General features: G+C 34.4%; 1 protein-coding gene and 1 pseudogene across 6 annotated transcripts in view; one reads left to right on the forward strand and one right to left on the reverse strand.

The window, feature by feature from the left end:
* Positions 1-6,581: 6,581 nt before the first annotated feature.
* Positions 6,582-23,837, reverse strand: part of Brcc3 (BRCA1/BRCA2-containing complex subunit 3) — a 29,064-nt gene continuing 11,808 nt past the window's right edge. For 4 of the 6 annotated variants that reach the window (XM_087902705.1, XM_087902702.1, XM_087902704.1 and 1 more), the window contains 5 exons: positions 22,139-22,225; positions 21,609-21,697; positions 20,193-20,248; positions 9,342-9,473; positions 6,582-7,040 (listed from right to left, as the gene is read on the reverse strand). In XM_087902705.1, the coding sequence (XP_087758831.1) occupies positions 6,806-7,040; positions 9,342-9,473; positions 20,193-20,248; positions 21,609-21,697; positions 22,139-22,225 (599 nt within the window). In that variant the 3' untranslated portion in view covers positions 6,582-6,805. Of the gene's footprint in view, positions 7,041-8,767; positions 8,812-9,341; positions 9,474-20,192; positions 20,249-21,608; positions 21,698-22,138; positions 22,226-23,837 lie in introns of all 6 variants that reach the window. The other 2 variants (XM_087902703.1, XM_087902707.1) reach the window with 1 other exon arrangement.
* On the forward strand, positions 13,991-14,087 carry LOC125395890 (U6 spliceosomal RNA; annotated as a pseudogene).

A 23,837-nucleotide genomic window follows, 5' to 3' on the forward strand; every position in this document is an offset into this window, starting at 1 on the left:
AAAACAGATTGTTCAATAATGAAAAATATGTGCAAACAAAAATAGATGAACACGAAAGGGTACAATTTGAGGAGTATTAGGCAGGTGGTATCATGCCAACTTTTATTATTCCTGCGTTTTTGTTGTTGTTAAATCGATATTGGAAACTCCTAATAATATTTGAAAACTTCTTTTTCACTTTCATAGGTTTTTTTCTTTGTATAATAGGGTTCTCTGCTGGCCACCCTTAACTTTACAGTTTATGGGCTGGACAGGTTCTCCCACCTGCCTAATAGTCCTCGGATTGGAATTTCTGAAATGACTAATTTTCTACTTAGAGAATGTCTCCCAAGTGTGCTAGAAGTATGGGAAACAGTCACAGCACTAAGTGTAACAGGGAGAAAGATATGTCTTTGTGTTTTCCTATGTATCACCATGATGAAGGGATGCAGCCATGAATTTCAAGTAGAGCCCTGGAGCTTCTGAGTTCTCAGACACTAGAGCAGTGAATGGCAGTATGTGGTCCCAGAAGTTGTTTTATCCACTGACATGCAGCTCAGAACTATCATACTCCAGGGTTATTCATAGGTGAGCTCTGTTTCTGGCCACTAAGGGAGAAGACATTTTCCCTGTTAGCCTTACTGAGGTGAGCTTGTTGTCATCTTTGATTTGTTAGTACCCAGTTATTCTACCCCCTGCAACTCCCTCCAGAGTTGTCACTCACTCTGGAGCTGAGGCATGTTAAATTTAGGATCCCTGGTTTGTGGTTGTTTCCTGTTTTCTTGTCCCAGGGTAGTTCAGTTTTTAAGTTTTCTTAAAATGACACTAGTCCACTGCAATGAAGTCTTACAGAGTGGTAAAATGTTTTCCTCTCCACTGCTGACCCATCCAACAAAGGAATCACTGCCGTGCCAAACCTACAAGATTTGAGGTTTGTGAGGGCTGTGGGAGTGTTCTGAAAGAAGAACTATAGTGATATTTTATTTATTTTTACAAATAAAATTTGTCTGAAAATCAAAAAGTAAAACTAAGCCACTAGAGGCCAGGTACTGGTGAAATACACCTTTAATCCTAGGATTTGGGAGACAGAGACAGTTGGATCTTTGTGAGTTCAAGGCCAGCCTGGGCTACACAAGATCAATGCAGAAACAGATCTAGGTGGTGGTGGCTCACACCTTTAATCCCAGTACTAGAGAGCACTATATAAACCAGGATGAGACAGAAACTCCTCTTTCATTCTGAGAACTTCTTAGAGGTAAGAGCTCTCTAGTGACTTGGCTGCTTTGCTTTTTTATATAAAACATAAATATCACTCACTATAGAAAACTACCCATCTATTTTCCTCAATGTGGCCTAGATTACCTCTTGAAGGCTTCTGCTTCTTTTTCCCTTGCCAGAGAGTAATGAGGGTGGAGTTGTGTTCAGCTTGACTTATCTTTCTTCTAATTTTTAAGATGTTCTATTGCTAACTTTGTGGATTTATAAAGCTCTTCCTCTCGTTGAAATAATTATTTTATTCTCAGTCTTCATTAGTTCACACAGCTGCTAGTCTATCATTTCTTCAGAAGACTGGGTATACATTTTTATTCTATATAGCTATCAATTGGTATGATTTGTCTACTTTTGAATTAGGTTGCTCTTTTGCTGTTGTTATCTGAGTTTTTATATATTCTGGATACTAGATTCCTTTTTTTCTTTTCTTTTCTATTTATTTATTTATTGGTTTATCAAAAGAGTTATTCTGTGTAGCTTTGGAGCCTGTCCTGGAATTCACTCTGTAGACCAGGCTGGCCTCGAATTCACAGAGCTCTGCCTGCCTCTGCCTCCCAAGTGCTGGGATTAAAGGCATGTGTCACCATAGCCTGGCTGTATACTAGATTCTTAGATATATTGTTTGTAAATCTTTTGTGTCATTTTCTGAACTTTCATTTTTTATTTTGAGTTTTATTTTTTATATTTTTAATCTACAAATTTCTAAATTTTCATCAGGTCCAACAACTAGTTTTTTGTGGTTTTTCTAAAATGTCATTGCTAACACCAAAGTCATAGAGATTTACTGATGTTTTAATATTTTAATAGTTACAAATTCTTACATTTAAATCTTTAACACATTATTAGTTACCACTCATGTATGATATGGGGTGGGGGTCCAGCTTCATTATTCTGTGCAGATATTTAGTTGTCCAATCACAAGTTGTTAAAAGGACTATTGTTTCTCCCATTCAATTGTCTTGTCATTTTTGTTAAAAATCAGTTCACCATATACATATGCATTCATTTCTGGAGTTCATCCTATTCACTGTTAGTGGAGAATAGTATCTGAAGTCCAGTATTTTGGTGGCAGGTGTGTTCATTAGTTACTGAAGTGCCATTTCTATTCCCTCTCAATGTGCATAGGTAAGAATTGGAGGTACACAGGTACACCACTCATTCTCTCAAATACCACACATAATTCGCTTTTTAAACAATCATATTAACTTTCTATTTCCATTTAACATCACGGGGGTAATTTTATCCTTCTTTTTTATGTATCTGTAAAAAATGTCTCAAGCATGAAAAAGCTTGCTTCAATCTTCCTCAACGCATTTACTTATTTGCTCAATTATTTTATTTAATGTAAGAGATCATTGTCTCTTCTTCACTGTGAGGGTACTGACACAGGACAACTTTCACTAGATCTTGTTCCTGCCCTGCTACAAGGATAAGAACTCTTAGGCCTTCATGAAGTAACCCTAGTCACTAGGCACCATGCATTCTTCCTCATACATACCTATTATATACATTCCAAATCTGATTAGATTACAAAAAAAATCTAAATTGCTTTAACTCTGTCCCAATGCAAACAGTTAAAAAGGTGACAGAGATGTTGAGGTTGCCTGCTTGGATTCCAGTTTGTGCATATGGATGTTCCCTTTCACTGAGGTATGAAAGTAAAAAAGAATATAAGCTGAACGATAAACACACTAAATTTTGATGTATCAAATTCAACGCGGTAATAAGACTGTTTAGTGGAAATATGTAATGGGTTGCTAGAAATCTAAGTCTGGAATTCAGACAGGTGTAGAGAGAGAAAAGTATTTGATTGTAACTGCATGGAGAGGGGTATGAATGAATTTTTAGAGGGGACAGATAGGGTATAGAAAATAACACAATACATGATAACAAAGTGGTAAATTTGGAAGAAGGACCAACTGTGTCAAGCCACAGGTTTATTAATGACAGTTTTCAAAAATAAAAATAAAAGAATATGAGTTTGACTATGTGGAGGTTATCGGTAACTTTAGGAGAAATGGTTTCAAAGGCAGTATAGACAAGGTCAGAATGCAGGTTCCAAGTATAGGAAATAAGGAAGCAGTAAAGTATGGTGTTTTATGTCTGTAATATTAGCATTCAGGAGACAGAGGCAAGAAATCTTCTAGATTGAGGCCAACGTGAGCCGTAGCGTAAGACCCTACCTCAAGAAAGGCTTAAAAAAAAAAAAGAGGGAGAACACACCTATCTCTAAACAAGTACCTTTTGTTTCAATCAGCTTTGATGGTGATTGAAAAGGCAGAGAGGATACAAGGCTATGTATTCGAATGCAATATTCTGTGTAAAGGTAAACTACTTAGGTATAATTGGGAAAATAATCACATCTCATGCAGATCATTGTTCTTTCTGATGATCAACATTTTTAAAATATGAACACTGACTGAAAAGTAACCTTCGTGGTCTACTATAATTTCATTTTATCTATGAAAAAGAAACAAACTTGTGTTCATAGTTGGTCTAATATACAAATCATTTTATCCCCCCCCCCCCACTCTGAGGATTTCTTTATATTACCTTCCCTTCTCCCCATTTTTTTTTCTGAGACAAGGTTTAGCCCAACTGGCTGGCTCTAAACTTGTGATAAGTTTCCCACCTCAACCTCCTGAGTTCTAGGATTACAGGCATGTGCCACTACACATGGCTCATCAATCAGTCTTATTTCATAAGAACCTTACTTCTTATTATTTAAACCTATAAATTTTTATTTTGCAATAATTATAGACTTACCAGAAATTGTAAAAAGTAGCACAAAATCCCACGTACCCTTTACCCAGTTTGTCCTACTTGTAAGATCTTCTACAGCTATAGAACTTCAAAACCAACATTATGGTAATGGTATAATACTGTGAAATAGGCTACAGATGTTATTTACTTCCACGAGATTTTACATGTATTGATTTTTATGCATATAAATCTATAAAATGCTAGCACAGGAACAGATTTACGTACTAAACACTAAATTTAAGATACAAAACTGTATCAGCCTAAATGAACTCTTATGTCGCACTGTAATAACAATGCATATATAATGTCCAATCCCTGACTCTGGAAATCATTAATCCGTTCTTCCTTTTCATTAATTCTGACATTTCAACAACACTTCAGAAATGCAACCATACAGTAAGTGACCTTTTAAGACTCGCTTTTTTCATTTACTATATGCCCCAAGGCTCATCTAAATTATATAGATATTAGTAATATGTTCCTTGCCTCTACAGAGTAGTATTCCATGGTAGGAATGGCTTGTTTAGCCATTTACCCACTGCAGAACATTTGGGTTGTTTCTAATTTGCAGCTATCACAGATAAAGTTGCCAAGAAAAATTCTGTAAAAGTTCGAGGCAGTATGACAGCTGGTTCATGTTAAGTGTATGCTTAACTTTATAAAAATTTCCAAACTCTTCTTTTTACCCAGTAGTTGCATTTTACATTCCTGTCATTGTTTGCATTCTCCACAGCAGTTAGCATTTTCACAATTTTCTCTGTAGCAATTCTGATAAGTATATACCATACCACACTGTAGTTATAATTTGCATTTCCCAATGACTTATGAGGGTCAATATATATTCACATAATTACTTCTATTTACCCTCTGTAGTAAAAATGTGTCTTTTTTCATTTTCTACTGGGATTATTTTTGAGTTTTGAACATATTATCTTTTCCATTGATCAGATATTACATGGTTTACCTTTCCTCTTCTTAATATTTTGTGGAATAAAAAGTTTTAATTTTGATGAAGTCCAAATATCTACTTTTTTCTTATAGATGGTGCCTTTTGAGTTGAAAAGTAATACCTGACTCCTAAAAATTTTTTAAATGATTTTTCTCTTAAGTTTTCCAGCTTACATTTAAATTCATGACATATTTTGAGGTACTTTTATAAGATATTTTGTTGATTTGTGAAAATTTAATTTGTTGAAATGACTGTCCTTTCTTCTTAATCATTTAAGCATATTATTGTGTTTATTTTTGAATCTTCTTTCCTGTTCCATTGATTTATACATCTGTTCTTCTGCGAATATCATAGCATCTTGATTATTGCAGCTTTATAGTAAGTCTTGAAGTTATATAATGTGGGCCCTCCACCTTTATACTATTCAAAATTGATTTAGTTTAATAAATTGTATACCCAGTATTTTCATCTGCCCTATAAAAAAGAAAATGAATAAAGAACAATTGTGGTGGAAGGAAATTAGAGAAAATACAGCATTAACATTCCATATGCCCTAAGAATATTTGTTTTCAAATATAAGTATGCCTCAGAATTAGCTAAGTAGGCCATATAGATTTCTGGGTTCTAGCCTCAAAGATTGAATTTGAACTTTGAACTGCAAGTGATTCTGATGCAAGTATTTCTGGGATTTTGAAAAACAATAATCTATGGGAAAATAAAAAGACCAACCAAACCCCCCAGTTACCACTATGGTTGGAACTTATAATGTTTTCTTTCTTTATACTCTTTTTTCCAATTCCCACTTTAGTTTCCAGTATGCAAAAGGCTCAACATTTTTTCTGAAGACACAAATATACAATTAGTGGCTACATATGAATGAATAATAAAGTACAATCATCATATTTTTGAAGTATGATTTCTACTATAACCTAAATACTAAAAAGTCATGGTCATATTATAATTGAATCTTAGATATACAGGATCAGTAAGAATTTGCTTTAGACTCAAATAAGCTAGAACTCAATTGTTTGCTTAAGAGAGCATCCACACAAAATTCAAATTTAGATATCTCATAACATGTATTTAGAGATCAAGAAGGAAGTCCTGACATGATTCTAAGTGAGAATAATCAATAGAGGTGGGTAATGATGAGCCCTGAATGTCTTTCCATTAACCCTATAGTACTTATGATTCACTTGCCTAACAAAAACATCAAACTATAAAATTGAAATACCAAGTATTCTTCCTTTAAATTATACAGGATGGATACCTGAAAATAAAAACAAAGACTTAAAATTCTAAAAAGTTTATGTTGCTGGTGCACATCTTTAATTCAGAAGGAAGTGGATCTTTGTGAGTCCCAGATGTGCCACAGCTACATAATGAGACATTGTCTCAAAAAAAGTTTATGTCAGGTATTTTCATTGAGAATAGGCATTTAATGCCAAGCATGGTAGGTGGTGCACATCTTTATTCCCAGCACTACAGAGGAAGAGACAGGTGGATCTCTGAGTTTGAGGGCAGCTTAGTGAGGTATGCAGAGTGAGTTTCAGGGCAAATAGGGATGGACATTGACACTTCAGCTCAAAATTAGAATAAATGCTCTTAACATTTGGAATAAACTTATCAAACGTTTTATTCCCAGATATTCCTTGCTAATGTACCTCTTATAACCTTTACAAAATAACTTTCATAGTCTGTAAATCATCCTTCATGTTTTCTTTTACAGCAACTGTAGGCAAGAGGATTCTATAAGCTCTGGAGAAGTTTTAGGAAGACATCTTGTATTTTATATACATAAAACTATTTGTTGTGATATAAAAGTGCTCCTGAATTATCTGCCTACATAGGAGTTGTATATAGTTTTGAACCATATTCAGCGCACAAACTGAGAAACAATATTATCACATTTTTGTCCTCTTGCTTTATTCTAGGGAAGACAGCTCTTCCATAAGCTCTTCTTTTTCTTGTTGCAACTCCTGCAAATGTTGCTGGTTTTGCTCCAATCTGTCCTCCAACCACTGTAGTAGAGGCCCACTGACTGCTGACATCTGACTGCACAAATTCTTGGTAAACACTTCAATAAGAAAAGAAAAAACATATTATGAGATAACTATAAAAAGAACTATACACTGGCATGTTCCTACTATACTACTAACAATATCTTAGTTTTGGGCACAGAAAAAAAGGGCTTGGAGAAACAAGTTTCTAAAGTACAGTAAGTAGAACTGGTAAAGGATTTTCAATAGTCAACAAGGGGGAAAAGAGCTGAGCAAATCAGGTACATATTCTGAAGCTCTAGATCCATAAGCCAAATAGAAATCTATGTTAAAAAATAAAATTAAATTTGAAAAAGTAAAAAGGATGGCTAGCTTCTCATTTCTTCATGTTAAAGGGTTAAGAAAGCACAAAAGGGTTCCCGTCTCCAGTAGGACTCTACTGCTTTCTCAAATGGAACAGAATTAAGTCCACAGAATCTAAGCTTGTCTCCTCTGATCAGCACTATAGGCTTGTGCCTAGGTTATCTAGCAGTGAAAATGTACTTAAAATGGCTTTTTTTGATGAATAAACAAATGAATAGATATTTAGTGACTAACCTATCCCTCACTAATTTCAAAGTTTCAATTAAGTATGAATTCTTTCATATGCATGCACCTATCTTTAGGCACTGCCCAGGTACATTGATCAGTCTGTACTTTTGAGATGTTAGTATATTTTTAAATTATTGTGATTTTAGAATATGGTTATGTGCCAACATTACCAATCTTAACTCTTTGCCATATTTTCCTGAGATAAAAATGATGAGATATAGTTTTCCTTCTTGTTTTCACAAAGACGTTATCTACCAACCAGAAATCTTTTCATGATTGTTGTGGTATATACATTTAAGCCCAGCACTTGAGAACAGGGTAGTCTACATATTGAGTTCCAGGACAGCCAAGGCTACATAGAAAGACCCTGCCTCAAAACAAACAAATAAATACATAAAATAGAAAAGAAAGCATTCCAATGTTCTTCACCAGCAATTTAGTTCATTAATGTTTTGTTGTTTGTTTGTTTGTTTTAGTTTTTTAAAGTCACTCAGTAGCCAGGTTTTATTCTGGATATCTCTGTGTAGACTAGTCTGGCCTCAAACTTATGCCAATCCTCTTGCCTCTGCCTCACCAGAGATGCACTACAGACATGCAACACTCTACTCTGTTTAGTCATTAAATAGGGAAATCTGGGTTAGCTGAATGGTAGATGTAGCTAGAGGTGTGTGTATGTTGAAGAAAGTAAATTGGTACATATTATATACTTATTTTTTGACCCTTAAACTTACCGAGGAATTCCTTCTCTATTTATTCACATGGAAAATTTCCTGCCTGATGTATTCCCTTTCTTCTACCTGCTTATCTCTTCTAGCTCCTACTACAAGACTAAAATAGGTCAGTAGTAATGTGATAAAACCAGTACATAATGGCCTATTTCTAAAAATTCTGGAAGTTATTGAGCATCCATGTTATGAAATACAATGGCCACTGGGATTCCCTAAGATAGTGTTTAAACTATCTTTAACTGATAGGTGCTATCAGCACACTACTGAGCTAGTCTATAAAAAAGCTTTTCTAGTTTTCCTTCTGTCTTATCAAGACCACATTTATAGTATTTAAATGTCTATAGGGTTTCAAGGAAATGTAAGAAGCAAAATTAGTTAAATTTCTAGAGAAGGAAACTGGAAACTCAAAGATAAATTAAAATTGTTTCTATAAAATGAGTATTTCAGAAATCACTCCATATACTCCAAAAAAAAAAAAATCTTACCCGAGCCATTATGGATCTTGGTTACTGAGTCCAGATGTGTAAGGCTAAAGGGATAGGTACTTTAGGTTAGCAATAATGCAGAATCAAAATGGTCAGGTATTTAACAAAATCATAACCTGATTTTGATCATAACAGAAGATCATAACAGAACTTGGCCAACTTGATTAGATAATCTGAGTTTCCACCATGGTTAACTTTATATTTAATTGGGGGGGATATGATTTATTAAAAAATTCAAAAGATAATTCAAAGACATAATTATGAAACTACTATCTCTTACTGAAGCTCTTGATACATTACACATTTAGTAAATAAGGCCCAGTAGTACACAGTGGGATCATTAGGATGTTGTGGTTTCAAAAAGGAAATGTGTTTTGTCTTAAAGGATCCAAAATATATGAGGCAAGATAGTAATGTTAAAGAGATCATCATAATATAGTATGAGAAACATGATTTGAAGCTGCTGTGAAGCTCTCTCCTAGACAGGTAAAAGGAAAGGGGCCTCAAAAGCTGAGCTGTTAAAGATAAAGGGTCTTCACTGAAGTTAACAAGAGAAACACTGAAGAAGTGTTACCTGTGAATCCTTCTATATGCATCCTGTTCTTCCTGACATAGGATCTTTGGCAGTTCTACTGCTGATTCAAGGCATACCTTCCCAATAGTGATATGAGGTACAATATGGATTGGGATTTCAATTCTCTCATACCTGTAAGACAACCAATTTAGATCACATTTTATCCGTTAATTAAAACAAGATATTTACACTTTAATGATATTGGAATATGGAGTGCTTCAAAGATTACATATTACTATAATTCATTAAGTTACTCAGTTTGAAAGTAGACAGAGTTCAAATTAGGCTTCTCTGGAGAGCAAATTAGAAGTCCATTTGTGCACTCATTGTTCTCTAGTCCTTTAGAGAATATGAATCCAGTTCTGTAAATTTAACATAAACCTTTAGGAACTCAAAATCAATATGACCAGTTGTTCAAATAAAAGAAACAACTAATACTGCTTTTAGTCAAAAAGTTGCATGAAGCTAAATAAACTGACTCAAATACAGATACTTCAGTGATTCTATCGGATTCATTTTGTAGATGGAATTACTCACATAAATAACATCCCACAATTTTTATTCTCTTCTATGGATAAAACTAGGTAAGATATTTACACATACTTCCATTTCATGGTAGAATGGAAGGTACAGACAGGCTTGTCTAAGTTCAGTCAAGTTCCTTGTATATATTTTTCACTTCCAATATGCCTAAACTCGACATTAACAGTGGGGTCAGTGGAAGATCCAGTCTGGGGACCCTCTACATTATGAAATCCATGGATACATGGCAGTAAAGTAGAATAAGATCTAGTTCTCTGTTGCCTTCTCTTCCTATCCACGAAAAGTGTCATTTGGTCCTTTATCATGATTTAGATGAAACATCATGACAAGAAATTACAACTATCTTTCTTTTATCCATATTCACATAATTAGGGAAGAGTTAATGAAACAATATACAATAGTGGCCTTTGGGGAATAAAATACAGTGATTAACATTAATGATGGGCCCAGAAACACTAAAGAAGTCAGTAGGCTACTCTTAGTTCTCTTAACAAGGTGTTCAATTAAATTTTCTGGGTGTATAAGCAGAAATGGTCTCAACAGTATATAATATGGAACATACATTTCTATAAATTCATAGAAGAAACTGCAGAGTTTCTGTCAGTTGACCAAAATTTAAAACCCAGAACCAAAATAAAACCATAGGTATCTAAAGCTTATAACAGATTCTGCCTCTGATAATAAACTAGTTTTCATAACACGTTTTCCTACTAAAAACAATTAAAACACATTTAAAGAAAAAAAACTGACAGTAGTCACTGGAGAACTACCAAGACAATAAGTAATGGGGCCAACAGGGAGAAAATTTCAGAGGTGACTTTAACAGATCCAGTTTTCCCAGAAAAGTATGATTCTAAACAAGGAAATTTATAGGATAAGAAGTTGCAAATAGTTTTCAAACATACTGGTGAGTTCAGAATGACAAAATTATAGCTGAGAAAATGCAAGGGTAGAGAAGACCTGTAAACTATTCTCAGGCATATGATGGTAAACATACTATGAACAAAAATAGAACTACATTACTATACTGACTGGTTTTGAGTGTCAATTTGACACAAGCTAGAGTCATCATGGAGGAAGGCACTCCGGTTATGGAAATGCCTCCATGAGATCCAGCTGTAAGTCATTTTCTCAATTAGTGATCAATAGGGGAGGGCCCAGCCCATGGTGAGTGGTGCTATTGAGTGGTGCTATTCCTAGGGTGGTGGTCCTGGATTCTATAAGAAAGCAGGCTGAGCAAGCCAGAAGGAGCAAGCCAGCAGCACTCCTCCATGTCCTCTGCAACAGCTTCTGCCTTAGGTGATATGGGATTCCCCTCTGTATGCTGTGAAAATGTTTTATTACCATTGGCTAATAAAGAAACTGATTTGGCCTATGGCAGTGCAGAATAAAGCAAGATGGAAAAACCAATGAGAGAGAGGACAAAAGAAGGGTGAGTCATGCAAACACCATGTAGCTGCTGAAGGAGAAAGACAGCAGAACCTTACCATCCCGGAAGTCACAGCCTAGTGGTGATACACAGATTAATAGAAATGGGTTAAGATGTAAGCGCTAGCTAGGAATATGCCTGAGCCATTGGCCAAATAGTTTTGTAATTAATATAGTTTTTGTATGGGTGGCTGGGAAATTAAATTCCAGTCTCTGATAAAACTTAGGATCCTCCACTGTTTGAGTTACTATCCTGATTTCCTCCAATGATGGACTATGATCTGGAAGAGTAAGCCAAATAAACTCTTTCCTCTCCAATTTGCTTTTTGATCATGGTGTTTTGTCACAGCAATAAAAATCCTACCAGAGACAACGATATAGGAACTAAAAGCCTAGACTTGACTTATCCCAATTCCTAACTAAATAGAAAGTGATCTCATCGTTATACTAGCTAGAATTTAGAAAGCCACCCAAACCTTCACTATAATGAAACATATCAAATAATGAGATATAAAGGAAAAATATCTATTAAGTGTGAAAATCAAATAAATTATGTTCTAGAAAGAAACAATGAATAGATTATGAGTAGAGATCAGTGGCCACTCTTCTCATTTGAAAAAGAGAAAGGTACATAATAGGCTTTGCCTAAAACTTAACTTTGCTAGGAGTAAGGAGAAATGAAGAAGGCATGTAATTATACAAGAGTATTGCTAGACTGAAAAACATAGAAACCTTATATATAGAATTAATTCAACTCCATAATCAAATTTAATCCACAAGCTTTGCTAAGAACATGGAGAATGAGATTTGAGCTGAAAAGAAGAGAAATCTTTAGCATTTTATATTTCTTAAATCTAAAACTCATGCTATACATGGAAAATGTGATGGCCATTGGGCAGATGTAATCCTGTGCTCATATCCCAGAAAGAAAGAAAGAAAGAAAGAAAGGAAGAGAAAGAAAGTGAAGAAAAAAAAGAAAGGAAAAAAGGAATTAAAAAAAATGAAGTAGGAATACAGTTCTGACCCAAATAACTTCTGAATGGATGGAAATTATAAGCCTTAAAATTTATATAAAATACTTCATGAATAATGAACTAATTCTCTTTTTAAAATTTTAGATGGGGCCTCTCGATATAGTTCAAGAAGACCTGAAACTCACTTAGTATCTCAGGTTGGTCTGAAACTTGAGATCTTTCTTTCTCAGGCTTCCTAGTGCTGGGATTATAGGCTTGCATTATCATACCTGGCTCTTATCTATTCTCAAATGTGCATGGAATGCTCTCCCCAGGATAGACCACATGCAAAATTTAAAAGTATTTTTTTTCTGATTATAGCATAAGGAAACTAGAAATGAATGAAATAAGGAAAAGTTGAAAATCCATAGATGAATAAATTAAACAAGATACTCTTAAACAACAAATGGGTTAAACAAACTTATAAGAGAAATTAGAAGAAAACCTGAAACAACTGAAAATGAAAACAATCTATTATGAAATGAAGCAAAAATAATATGATGAAGAAAGTTAACCCATTATTTATAGCCATGAACACTGAAAAAGAATTAACAGGGAAAGATGGCTTAGTGGATAAAGGTATTTTGTTGCACAAGCATAATGACCTGAATCAGATTTCTAGGACCCAAACAGAAGATGGAGAACTGCAGAAAGTTGTTCTCTGACCTTGACATGTATACCATGGCATAGCACACCTCCACATATAATAAATATGTGCATGCAAAACACAAACATGAGGATAAATCCATAGCAACAGTGTTGTCCACCCTCAACTTCACTATCAGTCATCAGTATTCAGAGTCCTGAGGTAGCAGACATAAGATCTGCATAGGATTAAAATGTACAAAAGCATCAAAACCAAAAACAGAGAAATCTGGTGTGCTAATTACTTTTGTGTCAAGTATGTAACACCAATCTGTCACTAACAGTAAGAAACTGATTTCCAATAAAGCTCATGTCTGGCCTGATGGCGCATAGGGAGGAATAGGCTGACAAGAAAGGAAGAGTAAAGTACTAGAGTTTGTATATTCCAAAATGCACAGGAAATGCAAACAAAGATTGCAGAGTTGAACCTGTAACTCTAATAAAAGAATAACACAAACATGCACATACATGTAATAAATATTTTTTAAAGTTGGGCATGGTGGCTCACGTCTTTAATTACACTTAGGAGACAGAGGCAGGTGGATGTCTTTGAGTTCAAGGCCAGCCTGGTCTACAGAGTGAGTTCCAGGACAGTCAGGGGTACACAGAGAAACCCTACACCAAAAGCCCAAAATAAATAAATAAACAAATAAAAAAAAATAAATGTTCGGCAGTGCTGGTGTGTATCTTTAAGCCCAGCACTCAGGAGGCAGTGGCAGGAGGATCTCTGAGTTCGAGGCCAGTCAGGAGTACCACAGTAAAACCCTGTACCAAAAAGCCTAAGCAAACAAACAAATAAAATGAATGAATAAATGAATGAATGCCAGGTGGTAGTTTTGCATGATTTTAATCCCAGCACTTAGGAGGCAGGAGGATCAAATTTAAGATGCTAGGCTTAATAGCCTTGGTCCACAAGCTGGGACTTTAAGTATGAGCCACTGCACTCAGTTCAGCAAGGTTAACTTCCAATTACAAAAGTATCAATAACAAAAAATAAATAAATAAGACAAAAAAGTTTAAGTGCTCACTTTGGCAGCACATATACTAAATAATACAGAGATTAGCATGGTCCCTGAACAAGGGTGACATACAAACTCATGAAGTGTTCCATAGTTACAATAGATAAATAAATAAATAAAAGATAATAATTACCCATATGCTCATGATTATGGGGTACCAGAGTCGCTAACATTTATGAAACATTACTATGTGCCAAATACAAATATGGAAAATATTTGGTCTGCATTAATTTAATTAAGTCTCACAACAGGCATGCAATATCACCTCTGTTTTATTTATTAATCTATTATTTTTTACTTTTAAAGTTTTTTTTATGTGTCTGAGCGTTTTTGGTTACACGTATGTCTCTTCACCACAGTATATTTGGTACCCAAAGCGGTGATAAGAGGACATCAGACCCCCTGGAACTGGGGTAGCAAATGATTGTGAGTCATTGTGTAGATGTTGAAAACTGAGCCTAGGTACTCTACAAGAGCAGCAAGTGCTCTTAACCATTGATACACTTCTCCAGGCCATTACCTCTTTTTTACAAATACAAAAATCAGATGTTTAGCTGGGTACGGTGACACATGTCTTCAATTCCAGCACTTGGGAGGCACAGGCAGAGGCAGATGGATCTCTGTGAGTTTGAGGTCACCCTGGTCTATATTTTGAGTTACAGGACAGCTAGGGGACAGACAGTGAGACACTGTCTCAAGAAAAAAAAGGACATGTTTAAAAAACTATACTAACTTTACTAGTTCACAGTCACAGGGCTAAGTAGACAGTATATTTAATATTCAAAGTCAGGTTGGACTCCAGCGTGTGAGTTATAACTGCCACAACACATTCATAATTTTTTTTTTGTTTCCATTCTGGCTTGTATCCAACACAGATGTAACTGTTAGAATCTTGGGCCAGGTTTGTATATGTAATCTCAACATTCAGGAAGCAGGATGAGGAGGATTGCCACAAGTCTGACGCCAGCCTGGTCTACACAGTGAGACCTGGCATTAAATAACAATAAAATAAATTGTCCTTCAGAAAGACTACAGCAGCTGGGAGTTCCATTTACCACCAGCAATACAGAACAGCAGCCACATCCAAACTGAGCAATATTTAAAGCAAAAATAAAATAAAACCATGACAATTTGATAGGAAAAGCAACATGTTATCACTAATTATCACTTAAAAATAAAACATTTGTTTTTACAAATAATTTCTGTCATCTATCTTCATCCATATTTTCATTTTGTTTACAGACTTTTGAATTGCTATATGGTCAAACCTACCAGTCTTCTACCATGCACCATTCCCTTGATATGCTTAGAAAACCTACCAGTAATTCATATGTTCTTCAGTTCTTCACTTAGAACCATCTAAACTTCTTGTTGGAACATAGCCCAGTTAAAATTGAAACTCATCTGCAGATCACTTTCAAAAGACTATGAGCAGACAAATACTTCTACCTTATATCTTTCTAATACCTTATAAAAAGTTCAAAATGGGAAAAACCTAACAATTTTCTATGAAATATTTGAAGAGTTCTTCTATTGACCTAAAACAGAAATAGCCATCAGATTGGATGAATAAGTAGAATGGAATTTCAGTATTTTTTGGTCTTATGTCAACATCTTCTTAATTGAGTCAAGTTTCTACAATATATTGTTAACTATTCAAAATTTGTTAAAGGGATGTTTGGGATCCCCTGTAGCTTTTTCGGATTGGAAGAGTTTCCAGGTGTCATTCATCACATTCTTCCCATGTTTTGAATTAACTGCATTCACCTCTCTCTATCTTTACAACGAGAATCAAGCAGGGGGCATAGGAAAAACTAGCAAACCTGTCCAGGGTTCCTTCTCGTTGTCCACTGAAAACATTAAAATAGTAATCGGTGCATTCTCTGCTAAGAAAAGACATTTTGATTTCTATCATGTTCACTGAGAAACTGACTATATTAATTTTCTTTAGGATATTTACGAAACAGTGTATGTTCAAAAAGTGACTTAAGCCAGAAATACTTGGAGAGTCTAACAATTTATATTCAAAAGTACTGCTGATGACTTGTCTGTGATGGGATCACTGATCAGAGCCACATCTGATACCACTGGCCAGTTTTAGTCCATGACATTCTTGGTAATCTTGGTCTTCTATTCTCTGGATAGGAGTATTATCTAGTTTGCTATGGTGGCATCTCCCTAGTCCCTTATTACTGCTTTTTTAAACTATCTATAAATATATAGACATGTCAACAATTTCATTATTATATTATTACATTGGTGATTCCTGTTTCTCATTTCTTTACTAAGACAGTCCCACTGTGTAGCCCTGTCTGGCCTAGAACTCAGTATATAGTCCACACTGGCCTTGAACATACAGAGATCTACCTAACTCTGTTGTCTGGGTGCTAGGATCAAAGATGTGCACCACCATGTCTGGCTCACTCATCTTTTTATTGATAATTTGTCTTTAGTGTTTTTGACGTTTTGAGACAGGATCCCATGTACCCCAGGTTGTCACTGAACTTGCTTAGCAGCCAAGGTAATCTTAAACTTCTGATTCTCCTGCCTCCACCTAACAAATACTGGTAGATTGTAGTGATTTACCACCAAATCCAATATTAAGACTTGTTTGAGATAAAGTTTGGCAATTATGACATGGTGTGGTCTACCTGAACCATAACTCATTATGCAACTGAGATTTTCTTCTAACTCACTGCAATCCTCCAGAATCAGCCTCCTAAGTGTTAGGATTACAGGAATGAACTATCATGTCTAACATTAAATTTTTTTCCTAATATTCCAGATAATTTACCTTTATTAGTTATAAAATTAGCAAATATTTTCAATCTTATGAGCTGCCTTTTCACTTTCTTAATATCTTTTCATAAACAAGTTTTATGTTTTACAAATGTATCTATTCTGTTATTCATGTTTTGCTGTCACATCTATGAAAACTTGTCATACTGCAAAGCTCAAATGTCATCAGATTTAACCTATGTTTTCTAAGTATTCATGGTTTTAGATTACTTATTTAGTTCACTAGTTTATCTGTAGTTAATTTCTATATATGTTGTGAGGTGGGGGGTCCAACTTTACTGTTACGTATATATAATTGTCAAAGCACCACTCAGAAGAAATCATTCGTTTCTCATTCAATGACATTGGCACCCTTGCTGAAGGTTGATTTGGTTTAATTTTGAATCACTCAGTTCATTCTGAGTATATTGATTTTAGTTTCACACTACGCAAGCTTTATAGTAAGTTTTAGAAACTTATTTATCTGATTTTGTCTTCTTTTTATCAATATTGGTTATTCCATACATCTTAGATTTTATAATTATCTTTTCCATATATGTAACAAAAAGGACCTTTGGAATATATGAGTATTTCATTGACTCTAGATATCTTTAGGGACTATTATCATTTAAGAATATCAAGTATTCTATATATCACTGTGTTAGTTTTTGTTAACTTGACACAAACTAAAGGAACCTGAAAAGAGAAAACCTTAATCAAAAAATTATATTCATCAAATTAGCCTGTGGGAATATCAGTGAAAGCAATTTATTGATTAATGATTGATATGGGATGGCCCAGCCCACTGTAGATGGTACCACCCCTGGACAGGTGGTCCTGGGTATTATAAGAAAGCAGGCTGAGCAAGCCAGTAAGTCACACTCCTTCATGACCTCTGCATCAGTTTCTGCTCTAGGTTCTTATCTTAAATTCCTGCAATACCTTCCTTTAATAGTAAACCATAAGATACAAGGTGAAACAAACCATTTCATCACCATTTAGCTTGTTTTATCACTGAAATAAAGAAGCAAACTCAATCACATACATATACATATAAATATGTATGTGTAAATTCTTTTATTTCTTTTAGTACTTTTAGTTCTAATGCATCAAATTTCTTCTTGCCTTGGTTAAATTTTCTCTTACATCTTTTACTAAACTTAATGCTATTTTAAATGAAATTATTTTCCCATATTTCTTTTGTAAAATGCTGATATATACAAACAACTGATTTTGTGTTTTGAACATGAACCCAGAAACTTTGTCTAATTTTGATGTTGAACCTATTGCTTTGGCCATAACTACCAGTTCAATGTTGAGTAACAGTGCCAATTGTTTATATTATTTCTGTTGTTATGTGGCAAACTTTTATTTGTTAACAATGTATATAACATCTAATTTACAGTTTTAATAAATATCTATAAATGTTGTAAAAGTTCTCTTCTATTTCTAGTTCTCTAAAGAGAAAGGGAGCAAATATAAAGGGATGGGGGAAAAGAATTTGACATGTGTCCTACTAAGAGAGAGAAAGTTGTGAGAGAAGCTGATAATGGACCTGCTTCTGCTAGGATGTCAAGTCCATAAGACAGGAATGTGTTAGATAAGTTAAAAAGAATGCTAACCTTGAGTTTAGGACTTATGCCTCAATTCTCATAACTATTATTAAGAATAAAACATTTCAGAGAAGTAGGACTCAGAAAAAAAGTCTCACCATTCTTAGGAACTTACTAGAGGATCTCTCCAGCAAAATGACAATAAATCAAGAACCCTATAATAAATAACACTCAGGAGAATAAATAAAGAAACCAGTCCCCCACCACCCTGGATATCAGTTAAGCAAGCCAAAGTGGGATGTCAGATCAGGTTAGGATGGTTTCATGGAGTAATCCTTAAAATGTGGGAATTCCAGTGTTTTTACATTATCCCTAAGAGTTTAGAACTTAAGGAAGTGATAAAAATGAAGGAAAAAGAAATCAACTGAAAAACATTATGTAAAAACAAAAAGCAAATAAAAAGAAAACAAAACAAAATCTATGCAAAAAATCATCATTAATAGTACATTAGTTCATATTAGTTAGTTGAAGAGGGAATAACATTTACCTAATCACCATGATAAAATTTATTTTCTATTACAATTTAATTAATACACAAAACATATGCAACGAAATTATGTTTATAATCTTGAGCAGAGATGCTTGTAACTATGAAAATTTAGTAATCATGGAGAGCCAAATCAATATTGTCTAATGTCAACTGTTAATAAAATAAAAAGGCAAACTTTAGGTGGGTGTGGTAGCCCATGTCTGGAAAGCTCAACACAGAGAAGGCACAAGGAGGAGGATCATGAGCTCAGACTGGAGGACATAAGACCCTGTCTCAAAACACAAAAATAAAAAAAACTGAACTTTATTAAAGATTAGAAAAGTAACCCGAAAAAATGAAAACATAGTAACTACATTTTGGAGAATGGAAGTGGGATGGTATCAGTGACCATCATCTTTATTTGTGACAACAACAACAACAAAAAAGGTAGACAGAGTTTTGGTTGTTTGTTTTGATTTCGCTTTGGTTTTTTGTTTTTGTTTTTTAAGATAGGCTCTTATTATGTAATCCTAGTTGGCCTGGAAATCACAGAGATCCACCTGCCTCTGCTCCTCTGTACTGGGTGGAATTAAAAGCACATACCACCATGCCTAGCAATAGATTAGTATGGTTTTTTTGTTTGTTTGTTTGCTTTTCTTAGTGCACTGGTATTTTGCCTGCATGTATGTCTGTGTGAAGGTGTCAGATCCACTGGAACTGGAGCTAAAGACAGCTGCAAGCTGCCATGTAGGAGCTGGAAATTGAACCCAGGTCCTCTGGAAAAGTAGTTAGTGCTCTTAACCACTGAGCCATCTCTCCAGCCTCTGACTACCATGCTTTAATGAGAATATTAATCTATACAAACATTTGAATGAAAGACTATAATTCTAAATGACTTTTATGGCAGAAAAGTAGGACTTACATCTCCATGGTAAATGTTTGCTTAGTATTTATGGGACCCTGGGTTCAATCTTAGCAACACTGAAAAAGTTTCTGTAGCAACAGAGAATTATCTATAAAAATATCTAAATTTTTTCACATTTGGTCTTTGCTTTAGAACACACCAGAGAAAGAGAAACCAGCAGTACAACACAATTTGGAAAATGTGGACCAAGATTATGGTGATATAACTATAACAAAGAGATTATGTGTCTGACTTCAGCTTCCTAGACTTTCATAATACACAAACTGCTAAAGAAATTCTAATCTTTTTAGGACTGTTAGTGGGTAAGAGTAGAAATATAGTACTATTAGTGCCTTACTAATGAGAAAAATTAAATGAAACAGAACAATCAATTTCATGACTAGGAGTTCATAAATAATAACATCTCTGTCATACTTACTCTGAGCTTTTTTGGGCTTGTATGGATTGGAAGCAAGTGTAGAGTACCCGACCAGTCTATTTTAAAAAATAGAAATGAAATGTCATACACAAAGGAATTTATTTTTGTTATTTTTTTTCTTGAGCCAAAATATCTGGATATTTTTACCGAGTACATTATAGTAGTCAATATACATATACAATGTATAATAACCGACTCAATATAACGAGCATTTCTATCTTCAACTATTAATCATTTTGTTTGTTTTTTAAGACAAAGAGGTGTAGCCTAGGCTGTCCTGGAGTTTGATCTATAAACTAGGCTGGCCTGAACTCACAGAGAGCAGCCACCTGCCTCTGTGTCCTGAGTGCTGGGATTAAAGGCATGAGACACCACCACCATGTACCATTAATCATTTTTGAGTTGGAAATTTCATAGCAATTTAGTAGACTCTAACTTAAAGTTCAAAGGCTTTTATGGACATATGAGACTAAAAGAGATTCCCAAGATTATAGAAAATGCCATAATTAATCAATTTCTGTGAGAAGGATCACATACACAATTAATATAAATCACAGCCAAACATCTTCTCATAAAACAATTACTAACAAATACGAGAACCAGGAAAGTGACTAACCTCATTTATTATTTATGAGGACAATATGCAAATTAAATTGTGAAAAAAAACCAAAAGCATTTCAAAACAATTATAAAGTTCCAGTTATTGAATTCTAATGTTTCTGAAAGATAGTGAAGTCATGGAAAATATTCATTATTAGTACACTTATCTTCTACACACCATGATCAAAGCTTTATTATCTTTTGCCTAGATTACTGGCAATATCTTCCTAACTGGTTTCTCTGATGCCATTAATTTTACCCTTCTCACTCCAATCCTGTCCAGTCCACTAGCAATATAATACCTAGAGTAATTCTATTAAGATATAAAGTCACCCTGTAATGGTTTCCCAACTCAGAGGCAAAGGAAAGGTCTTTCAAGAACTAGTTCCCATTACATTTTGGTCCTCTTTAAGGATGACCAAACCAGAATACTTTCAAGAGATAAAAAAGGCTAGTGAAATAGAGCATTGTAATATAAGTATAAAAATTGAGACTGAGGCAAATTGGAATACATTGTCATCATCTTCCCCTCTCTACTATAGTCACACCAGCTTCCTCAATGTTCTCTGAAAACGCCACACTCACCTTAGGATGCTTGCACTTGCTATTTCTTCTGTCAGGGATGATCTTGACCCAAGAAATACTCAAGACTTGCTCCCTTATATACTTCTAATCTTGACTTGATAACCCTTCCCACTGAAAACTTCCCTGACCAACCTATTAAAAATGAAAAGAGATTTTTCTCTATCTGTATCTACTCTGTGTATAAACATACACACACATGTGTATGTACACATACACTTATACATAAAATACCTTTGTGTTTTTGTCTTCTATGAAACAGGAAAAAATAAGTCCTACAAAGCCTTGATCCATCATTTGGTACATGGCTTGTGTACGAACATCTGAAATATAAATAAAAATATTCTGTTAATAACCTATACTTAACAGATTTTAGTTAGAGATAATAGTAAAGACTAATTAATAGTGACCTTATCAATACTCATATTCTGCAGGCAAAATAGAGATATATTGTAATGATATATAAATGTCAGAGCATATTTTGCCAAGTTGGAGAAATATTATGAAAAGTTTGCTATTAAATAGTAACTCTAGGCTGCTTAGCCTAAGTGGCCCTACTACAAAATGTAGCACAGAAAAAAATTAGCTATCCCTAAAACTTCATAATTTCCTCTAGACTACAAGATAGGCTTTGGAAATGACAAAAGTATTTCTTAGAAGTAATGCCTTCTAAGTTTCCCTTTTGATGACCATACTATGTAATGGAGGAAAAATGATATTCATTTGAGAAAAATAAACAAACACTGCGACCTTATAACACTTACCAACATGGGAAGGCCAAACGGTTATGTGAGGGTGAGAATGATACCAGCCAACAACTCTCATGGGACGACCTGTTAGTTCAGCCAACCTGTATGTTTGTCAAGGTATTTTCAAAATAAGAAAAACCCTTGATGCTTATAATAAAGGCTTAAAATACATAATTAAGGGTGAAATAAGACTGATGCTCTGAATTCCAATGTTATTCACTTAAAGTCATTTTTAAATATAACTCATATTTCTATTATTGTTTTATCCCAATTGTGCAAATGTTAATTCACTCAAATCTTTACATTCTCTGCAAAAAAGCTTGTTTAAATCTTCAAAATTCATTTATATTTTCAATTTTAGAATATTCTTCTACTTCTACTTCCAGTAAAAAATATTTAAGAAATAAATGTGTGTGTACATTTATGTCCAGTGGTTTATAACTTTCCTAATGCTATGGTTATCCTTTAACACAGTTCCTCATGTTGTGATGACCCCCCAAACATAAAATAATTTTCGTTCCTACTTCATCACTAATTTCCTTTCTATTATGAATCATAATGTTAATATTTTCTTGAAATAGAGGTTCACCAAAGCAGTCATGACCCACAAGTTGAGAACCATATATACTGATATGTGTACATTGTAGGATGGAACAGACATACGAGGCAAGTGCTCTGACTTTAAGCCATAATAATTTTTAAAATTTATGTCTATAGTAGGCTGTCAAATATTAAAAAGAACAAAGTAAAGTGGCTGTAGGCCAAAGTTCACAGTTCAGTTTCCCATGTCCTGTAAAATGATGCTTAGTTTTCCTAAAAAACTACCTATATTAAAACAGAACCAAATGATTGCCATTTTGACTGAAATGAAATAGGATCACAACATAATTTTGATTTGCATGTCCTTGATGGCTGGATGTTAAATACTTTTAAAATATTTATTGGATGTTCATGCTTCTTCTAAAAAGATTTTTTTTATTTTATCATTGTGTTTTACTTGCATGTATTATGTGTATCATGTGCATGCCAGGTGGTCAGAGGTTTCTTCTTGAGAACATGAATCATGAAGAATTTAATGCTATTTTTTCCTAGTTTCAACTCTGTTATAGTTTCTTCTTTTTGTATAGATAAGTGAATTAAAATTAATTGAGGGATTAATGAGGTTAAGAGCACTGGCTGCTCTTCCAGAAGATCTGGGCTCAATTCCCAGCACCCACATAGTTGCTCACAGCTATTTTTAACTCCAGCACCAGGGATTTTGATACTCTCTTCTGGTCTCCAAGGCATTGCATGCACATAGTGCGTAGACAAACATGCAGGCAAAACACCCATATAATTGATAATGAAAGTTAAAAAAAAACTTAAGCATTACTGCTTCAGAATGGCCATTCTAACTATATTAAGATGTATAGAGTTTGGGACTGGGAAATTGTCTGAATGGCTAGGTCAAACTAGCTGTTTTTATTTGGGAGTTAATTGGAATAAAGTCATTTAATTTTAAAAACAATGCACTGTCTACTAATTTCATTGTGCATATATTGATTGGCAGCGTTTTCTGGTGTTTAATTTTTGCAATTCTGTATACATTCCAGATATTTACTGCCTGTCTGAAGTACAGTCAGCAAAGATTTGTCTCCAATTCTATGTAAGGGTTGGAGAAATGGTTTAGTGGTTTAGAGCACTGGCTGCTTTCCTAGAGAATCCAGGTTCAATT

The sequence above is a fragment of the Myodes glareolus genome, chromosome X (assembly GCF_982192425.1).
Source record: "Myodes glareolus chromosome X, mMyoGla1.1, whole genome shotgun sequence".
Lineage (NCBI taxonomy): Eukaryota > Metazoa > Chordata > Mammalia > Rodentia > Cricetidae > Myodes > Myodes glareolus.